The sequence below is a fragment of the Archocentrus centrarchus genome, chromosome 3, assembly GCF_007364275.1.
Source record: "Archocentrus centrarchus isolate MPI-CPG fArcCen1 chromosome 3, fArcCen1, whole genome shotgun sequence".
Taxonomy (NCBI): Eukaryota; Metazoa; Chordata; class Actinopteri; order Cichliformes; family Cichlidae; genus Archocentrus; species Archocentrus centrarchus.
Window position 1 is genome coordinate 7,765,251 of NC_044348.1, and position 9,616 is coordinate 7,774,866.

At 42.4% G+C, this 9,616-nt stretch overlaps 1 protein-coding gene across 1 annotated transcript; it reads right to left on the reverse strand.

Moving 5' to 3' along the window:
• Positions 1-596: 596 nt before the first annotated feature.
• On the reverse strand, positions 597-8,540 carry slc24a5 (solute carrier family 24 member 5). Its single transcript, XM_030724724.1, is given in 10 exon segments — positions 597-1,312; positions 1,438-1,539; positions 3,764-3,970; positions 4,094-4,377; positions 5,964-6,064; positions 6,213-6,316; positions 6,540-6,592; positions 6,594-6,633; positions 6,993-7,172; positions 8,235-8,540. Coding segments are annotated over 10 exon segments (1,557 nt in total). The 5' UTR covers positions 8,398-8,540; the 3' UTR covers positions 597-989.
• Between the last annotated feature and the right edge of the window lie 1,076 nt (positions 8,541-9,616).

Genomic DNA, 9,616 nt, shown 5'->3' on the forward strand with positions numbered 1-9,616 from the left:
GGTGTACCAAATCAAACGTGAGGTTCTACCCACTGGCAACCCCTTGTTAATAAGGGAGCAGCCAAAAGTTTAGTTTCTATTTATTACTAGAATGTGGCAGGTGTATGTCAGGGAAGATTTAAGAAGTTCAGACGCAGTTTGGACTGTCATGAAAACGTCCAACACTCACATATTATATGAACCAATGCTTCCTCAGGCCGCTTGAAAAGTTTGACCAAAGTGACAAAGATTAAAACTCAAGATGTATTTTTATTTTATTTTGCTGGTATTTGAATATTTCTGGTCTTTTTTTGTGTGTTTAGGTTTACCTGTAATAACCTTGTTGTGCATTCATCATTGTAAGAGTAGATTAGTGTCTAAAGTCCACATTAACTTTGCAAACTTGGTTGTAAAAAACAAACGGAAAAACACGTGAGTTAGGTAGCTGAAGATGAGTGGAAAGGTTCACCAACCCACCCCCTGCCTTTTTTTTTTTTTTTTTTTTTACTATTTATGACTCCTACCATTCCTTCTTGCTCATAAAAGCTTATCAGAGAAATACCTCTTTTTGTCTTAGCTCAACCACCCTCTTAAAAAGAATGACAAGCTCAAATGAGTTCAGTTCAAGCCTTTTATTTCTTGTATTCACTTGAACTCGGCAGTAAACCTGTGGCAGCATTTTTCCTTCGTGGCCATTGTGTAAGACCAGAAATGTCTTGGATTGTGAAGGTGGGCCTTGTGATACCAGTCTGGTCTGGGTCTTAGTGAACACACAAAAGAATGAAATTAAGCACATTTCCACCTTTGGTAAAATATATTACCAACAGATCATTCTCTCACCGAGATGTGACCAGCACATAAATGCTCCATAGCATAATAAAAAGTATGAGTGGGACGATGCGCCCTTAATGTGACATTTGTAAATTTAATTTTCAAAGATTTAACATTTTTGTTGTCTCAGGATTATTAGTATCTCAGAAAATATGGCTTCAGTGCTGAGAAGGTCAGACTCAGTCGCTGCACAGTCTTATGGGATTATTCCCAATAATCCCCAGCTCATACAGGATGGACAGAGTGGCAAAGAGGATGTAGCAGATGAGAGAAACGAGTCCTAACTTCCAATCCAACTTCCATCCATTGATGTGCACGCCTACGAAAAGGAAGACAATTGAAAGAAGTAGTGTAGAGGATACTAAGACCAGTCCGGTGCTGTTGACCTCTACGGGGTTGTTGGTGTCCACAAAAGCAGTCTTGATGAACCAAGGAAAGCCCAGGCACAGCATGTCGAACACGTTAGAGCCCACAATGTTGGACATGGCCATGTCAGCTTTCCCTAAAAAGAACAGAAAAGTTTGTATCAGCAATGTTGCTTATTAAAATGTTAACAATTTACTATTCATTTTAGAATTTTTATGGTTATTGGACATTGGAGTTGATGGAATTGGATGTTGGTGTTACCTTCTCTGGCCACCATCACGCTGGCTATGGTGTCAGGTATACTGGTTCCAGCAGCAAGCAAAGTAAGTCCCATTACAGTATCAGGGATAGCAAGGGTTTCACCTGTGTGAACACAATGCCAACATAAGATCAGATTCCCCTACCCATTAGCTTCAAGATACAGTGCTGTGCAAAACTCTTGACCCAGCCCTTATTTCTTCATAATTTGCTTGGAAAATGGGAAACTGGTGCAGCGATTTATTGAAACATGCAAACATACATGGCAATACTGTATACAAGTCAAAAACTAAGTTTTTATAATTCTAAAGTCAATATTTGGTGTGACCACCTTTCTTCAGCACAGTCTGAACTCTCTGAGGCAGCTTACTTCTCATTTCTTTAAGTTGTCTTCAGGAATAGTTCTCCAGGCTTCTTGAAAGACATTCAAAGCTCTTCTTTGGATGTTGGCTGCCTTTTGTTCTGTTCTCAGTCAGGATGATCCCACACTGCTTGAGTAATGTTGAGGTCCATGCTCTAGGGAGGCCACTCCATGACTGATGGTGGTCCACTGTGTGTTTTTCTATCGAGGTATGTTTTTACTGCACTGGCAGCATTTTCATGCTGAAATATGAAGCCACTGCCAAGCAGATGCTTTCCAGAAAATGATGCATGGTAGATCAAAATCCCAAATTTTTGGGAAGATCTCAAAACACCACTATTTGTAATGCAGCCCCAAACCATGACAGAGCCTCTCCTGTGTTTTACAGTTGGCTGTAGACACTGTTGTACCCCCGCCTTCTGTAAGAATGGCTTCTTGACAGCCACCCTTCCACTGAGTCCGTTTCTGATGAGGCTTCAGTGAACAGGAGATGGATCAGCTGAAGGGCCAGATGCATCTCTCAGGTCCTGTGTCAGGTCTTTGCTGGATTTTATTATTTTCTAAGGACATGACTTTCAGATACTGTTCATCTGCTGTAGATAATTTTTAGTCCTGCCACCTCTTTTGTCCTCCACTTGTCCAGCTTCCTAAAATATTTTAGTGTCACACTGCACACCATGCCAGGATATACCATGTTTTCAGCTAATAGCTGTTTGGGGATGACCTTGTTGGTGCAAAAACACTATTTTATATTGTCAAACTGTGTTATGGCATTTTTCATAGATTCAACTAAAGAAATGGGAACAAATGGTGTGTTTTTGTGACAGGCCGCTGGTAACAATGTGCCTAAAGATACAATTTAAAACTGTTCTTTGCTAAACCGTCTGTTATGTGTAAACACAACACTGGTTCATTCCTTGAGTTAGGTGCATTTCTCATGCTTGAGTGATTCATAGGTCAGTGTTAAGTGGCTTAACAAAAACATTCCTCTGAAAATGGTCAGGTACAAGGACTGGACTGAAAATAAGCGAAAAAGCAGCCAATGTCCAAAGAAACACTTTGAAAGACCTTCAAAAAGCTGGAGAACTGTTGCTCAAGACCAAAGCAAAATATAAAGAAATGAGGGGTGGCTCACACAGTACACAGAACTGTAGTTTTTCCAAAAAAAAATGGGGTCTTGTTAACAAATTAATTAAACAGTGCATCTGCTATTTGTCTCTTTTTGAAAAATCCAGTCTCATCCATCATTAGATATTTCCACTATCCAGAATCCCGATGATCAGAGGTCAAAATACATTTTGCTAAGATGACACTGTGAGCTAAAAAAAACCGACTCGTTAATTTCAATCAGCACCTTAAATGAATCCTTACCATCCTTCCTGTGATCTGTGAATGAGTTCTCCGTACTGTGCCATATACAGCACAGAGCCTGAATGCCTGCTATTTCATAAGACTCAACTTTCCTTCCATGTGAGCCTTTCTGAGAACTACTGGATAATAATCTCATTATACTTAAGTAGACCTGCCACTGTCACATGATGATATTGCCTTTTTACCCTGATCCTGGGTCAGTTTTATAATTTACGTTGCTTTCGTAGATGGAAGGTGAGGCTGTTCTCAAGCCCCTGCCAGTTTCTGTATACACCCAGTCCTCACATGACTGTGTTTCCTCAGGGGCTTGGCCTCTGTGAATTGCTGTGGCTGGCTAGGCACATATCCCACTGGAGCTACAATAGCCCCCTCTGAACTTGCCCAGACAATGGCATCTCAGGAATTAGCCAGCAGACCAACATGTGATTGTACTCTGCAAATCAAAGTTTTTCTCACAAGTTTCAAACACTTGTGATTCGCTGTGGGTTGTTGAGTGGAAGGCTAGTTTACACCTGCAGCTAATCTTAAAAGTTTAATGAAATCTACAGAATTTATTTAAGTTCACTACAGCTTTCGGAGTGAAAACAGCCATCTTACCGACTACGGTGACCATCCACACCAGCACATATGTAAAAGCTGAGATCCAGACCGCTGACATGAGGAATGTGATCATGAACCACCGCTTCCAGAACCTTCTCCTGCAGTCAGGGACGGTGAGGAAAAGCAGAGTGATGATGGGCAGAGACAGTACCCACAGAATCCTTTTCAGGTCGCTCTCCGGCATGGCAAACACACTTTTATGCTCTGCTGGTATGAGGAAATTTGTTTGTCACCTTATCTGTCTCCTATAGATCAAACAAGAAGGTGAAAGACTTAAAACGGACACATTGTGGCGCCCTTCTTGTGTCACTAAGAAGGGTGCGTTACCTTCGGGAATCTCATTGAGGCCGTGCAGGCTGAGTGACAGGTGAGAGTATCCTGACTCGTCCTGGAAGATCCCGCTGTCTGTTCTGGAGCGACTGTGGACCCGCAGGCTAGTGTCGTCGTTCCAACCCAGCAAACGCTGTGATTCAATCTTTTCAACAGTACTTGAACCCACACATGTGCAGCAAGGGCTCAGCTTCCTCAGGATAAACTCACTGATGCGAAGGTCAAAGCACAGAACCACAATGTAGACACCGTAGACCAGCAGCAGACAAGCAGCATCATACCTGTCAGCAAAACGTGCAGTTTGAGCATTAAAGTTCAGCCTGGACTTTGGTGACATACTGTAAATGATAAATATTGTCAATGAAACATACACTTACTAAAAACTGCATAACATGCTTTGGTGACAGTACAGAACTCTGTACTGTCAGTGTAATAAATACCTGTGAATACCAACACTACTATTTTGTGATCTAGATTATATTGCAAAAAGTATTCACTCATCCATCCAAATCATTGAATTCAGGTGTTCCAATCACTTCCATGGCCACAGGTGTATAAACCAAGCACCTAGGCATACAGACTGCTTCTACAAACATTTGTGAAAGAATCCAGTTGTAAAATTTCCTCGCTACTAAACATTCCACAGTTAACTGTTAGTGGTATTATAGCAAAGTGGAAGTGATTGGGAACGACACGAGGTTGTAGGTCACATAAAATCAGAGTGGGTCAGCAGATGCTGAGGTGCACAGTGCACAGAGGTTGCCAAATTTCTGCAGAGTCACCAAACTCCAGACCTCCAAACTTCATGTGGCCTTCAGATTAGCTCAAGAACAGCGCGTATAGAGCTTCATAGAATGGGTTTCCATGGCCGAGCAGCATCATCCAAGCCTTACATCACCAAGCACAACGCAAAGCATCTGATGCAGTGGTGTAAAGCACGCTGCCACTGGACTCTAGAGCAGCGGAGATGTGTTCTCTGGAGTGACAACTCACACTTCTCAGTCTCACAATCTGGTGGATGAGTCTGGGTTTGGTGGTTGCCAGGAGAACAGTAATTGTCTGACTGCAGTGTCCCAAGTGTAAAGTTTGGTGGAGGGGGGGGGGGGGGGGGGGGGGGGGGGGGGGGGGGGGGGGGGGGGGGGGGGGGGGGGGGGGGGGGGGGGGGGGGGGGGATTATGGTTTGGGCCATAGTTCCAGTGAAAAGAACTCTTAATGCTTCAGCAATACCAAGACGTTTTGGACAGTTTCATGCTCCCAACTTTGTGGGATGGCCTCTTCCTGTTCCAACATGACTGCGCACCAGTGCACAAAGCAGGTCCATAAAGACATGAATGAGCGAGTTTGATGTGGAAGAACTTGGCTGGCCGGCAGAGTCCTGACCTCAACCCGACAGAACACCTTCGGGATGAATTAGAGCGGAGACAGTGAGCCAGGCCTTCCCGTCCAACATCACTCTCTGACCTCACAAATGCACTTCTGGAATAATGGTCAAAAATTCCCATAAACACACACCTAAGCCCAGAATTCCAAGAAAAGTTGACGTTGTTATAGCTGCAAAGGGTGGGCCGACATCATATTGAACCCTATGGCTTATGAATAGGATGTCACTCAAGTTCATGCGTATGAAGGCAGACAAGCGAATACTTTTGGCAATATAGTGTGTTTTAATTTGTTGTTCTCAGTATCACAAGAGGCAATAAAAAGCTGTAATCTACTTTCTTCTTGTAACCAGCCTATTTGGGTTATAAAACACACTCTCTTATGAAAGGCAGTCTTTTATAACCCAAATTCACCCCCTGTTTGTATGAGGTGAAAAACCTTAAGATCATCCATATAATGCCGAGTTTGTGCCCGCAAATACACTCACCAGTACACCTTGTTATCAGAAATAATAGCAATAACAGCAGCAACACTGATGCCATATGCCAGGCAGTCCCGGAACAGTGGCCAGCAGGTGAGCCGCCCAGCCTTATAAAGACAACAGTAAGTGCTTTAAAGATTATAAAACACAGTCATCCTTCCACTATGACTAAGCAAAAGTGACACTGCTACACACAGGGGGTTAGCAGATGAGTAATGTTTGCATATTGTGTGTTGTTATTGTGTCCAAATGTACCATAGATGCTAAAAGTCCACAGGCAGCACAGATTCCTAGTAGGTTGTAGACAGCCGATCCCACAATGGTGCTGACTCCAATGTCCCCTTTTGTCACAAACACACCTGATACACATTCAGTAAAGAGCAATCTTAGTTTTGAAAGCCAGGAAACAGACTGGTAAAAGAAATAAAGTTCATAAAGAGAAAAATGACCTAATTAAGGCCACATTCACGTTCTCTTCCCATTGGTAAATTCAGTGTACTGTTGGGTTGTGGGGAGTACCACAAAGATGGTGATGATCATTCTGGTGTTCATCATTATCATTGCTGGTGTAAATAGTTTCACACAGGGTGATTACCTAGAAGGCTGTGACCAGTTCAGGCGAAGAACTCCAGCTGCATAAATGTGGCTCCTGCCAAGTCCTGTGACAATCCCAGACCTGAGAGAGGTCCGAACACATAATCGAAAAAGAAAATAATAATAACACAATCAGTGCAATAGCACACAAACTACTACCCCCCCCCCCCCCCCCCCCCCCCCTCCTCCCCTCCCCCCCCCCCCCCCCCCCCCCCCCCCCCCCCCCCCCCCCCCCCCTCCCCCCCCCCCCCCCCCCCCCCATTTCCTATTTTTGCAGACTTTTCATAGACTAAACCATTAATTGACATAAAAATTGTAGGAGTCTTACAACCTCTGTAATCCCGGTCTGTGGTTGTTGTGGAACTGACATTATTTCCAAAAATAAAATCATAAAAACACAGATTGTCTATTGCAAACATGTATGCATTTTGAACCACTTACGTTCACTGATGACTTCTAGTGATGGCAGAAAGTAATCATCGCAGACTATAGCGACAGCCAAAAGCATGTAGAAAATAAGGATAAAATAAATGATGAGCCCCCCATCCTTCCTCTCCTGCACTGTGAAGAAGCCTTCAGGAAACTCCGAGGACTGTGGTGGGATGCACTCTGTCTCATTATCTACAACAGCAGGAACACAATCTCACACACACATATATAACAAGGTAACACTAAAATAATAAGAAAAAAAATTTAACTATCCATCCATCCATCCATCCATCCATTTTCTTCCGCTTATCCGGGGCCGGGTCGCGGGGGCAGAAGCCTAAGCAGAGAAGCCCAGGCTTCCCCCTCCCCAGCCACCTCCTCCAGCTCATCCGGAGGGACCCCAAGGCGTTCCCAGGCCAGCCGAGATACATAATCTCTCCAGCGTGTCCTGGGTCTACCACGGGGCCTCTTCCCGGTGGGACATGCCCGGAACACCTCACCCAGGAGGCGGCCAGGAGGCATCCTAATCAGATGCCCGAGCCACCTCAACTGGCTCCTTTCGATTTAAATTTAACTAAGAAGAATAAAATAAAAATATACAGGAAGTGCCTTTAGTTTTAATCTGGCCACTATGGCCTGAGGAAGCATTGCTGCGCATCTTTTATTGAGGCTGGGATGTCTACATGACCATGAATCAGTTGACTCCAGGAATGTTTGTATAATAATATCAGTTCTGAACTGAAATCTCACCCCTGACAAATACCCCTGACAATATCATCCAAAAACAAAAACAAAAAACAAAGCACTGAAAACAAATAATTTTTAAACATAAAAACTAACCTGAAAGGAAAGAAACAAAACTGGAAGACAATAATAAAATATATATTTAAAAAAAAAAATCTAAACAAGTAAAAATCAGAAAACCTTTAACAAGTGAGACACACACAGGCTGACGCAGTCTGTCACCCCCAAAACAGCCAGCAAGTTGCTCGAGCGCCCTGCCAAGATTTTTAGATCTCTTCATGGCACTTACACGGTCTTTCACGCCAATAAGACACGAGGATTAGAAGAGCAAACATTGCCACATTTGCTTTACCGCAACTGATTACACTGTCGCCGTGACATTCCTTTTGATATACTGAGCAGATTGTAACTATAAAACAAAGCCCCCCTAGACTAATGCAGAAGATTTAAAATGCTACAAAGTGACCAAAATCCCACCAGCACCCCCATACGATTTTGAGATATGCTTACCCACGGCCCGGCGCACCCTGACAGAGCCAGGTTCCTGAGCTGTTTCTGCTGTGAATAAAAGAAGATGGACCGTACAATACAAAAAAATTACAAATCCTAGAAAGTAAGGTATAAAATCTTTTCTCTTCTTTTTCTGCACAGCTGCAACAGTACCCATGGTCATTTGAAAGTTAAATAAAAAAAATAAGCACGCAATTAGCGATTAATCCAAGGAAGCATGTGTGTATTTACTCTAACAAGCTTGGAGAAATTTACTAATGGCTAAAACTGCTTGTGAGCGCTGCATCTAACCCTACACTACGGCTACAAAGCTGCAAAGAGAGATTACTGGGGGGGAGAGAAAGCACATTTTAAGGTCTGGTTCTGTTAAGAATGGGGGATCACGAGTTGCGAGTCATTCCAGTCGACTTGAACACACTCCAGCCTGAGGCGCATCAGGGGTGAAATCCAACATACATTACTTTAACACAGTTGTAACCCAGCTTTATGAGTGGAAATGGAATGTTTTCTTCTCTGGGGATTTAATACACATTTAGGCAATATGCTTGCTGGATTTGGAAATGATTCATGTTCATGTGGCACAAATGTACGCTCTAAGGGTGGGCCTTATCTATCTATCTATCTATCTATCTATCTATCTATCTATCTATCTATCTATCTATCTATCTATCTATCTATCTATCTATCTATCTATCTATCTATCTATCTATCTATCTATCTATCTATCTATCTATCTATCTATCTATCTATCTATCTCAAATTAGGTCCGTACGCATATACGAGCCGTACATAACAAACAGGACTTAGTGGGCTTTACAGCTTTATATAACAGAAACGGGGTGTGGGAGTGTGTGGCGTGACGGGGTACCAGTGGCAAAAAGTGATCCAAAAAGTGACTGCCGATATTTCTGCATTTTTTTTTTTTTTTAATATGCAATATATTTGCTTATGTTGGTAAACAGGCCGTAGACAACTGGATTTACAAATGAATACAGAGATGGCCGGTGTTGTGCCAAAAAGTGTTATCTAATGTTTCTATGTTTTTCTTTTTAATGTGTAATGTTTTTACTTATATGGGTAAAAAGACTGTGGTCAACAGGATTTATGAAGGGGTTATAAATAAATTGAAGAAATAACCGGTTTTGCATTATTATACTTACTCTGTGTTCTGCATTATAATCAATGCGGTCCTTTTTGGCCATTTAAAATGTCTTATAGAACTGTTACGTTATGTTTCTTACAAAATGTCAGTGAGACCTTTTTTCTTTTTTTTTAATAACCAGGATAAATAGAGGATATGTAAAAGCCACTTTGACAAATACTGATTTGTGACAGGAAAGTTCAAAATGACTTGATATTATTCACGAGAGATGTTTGACACA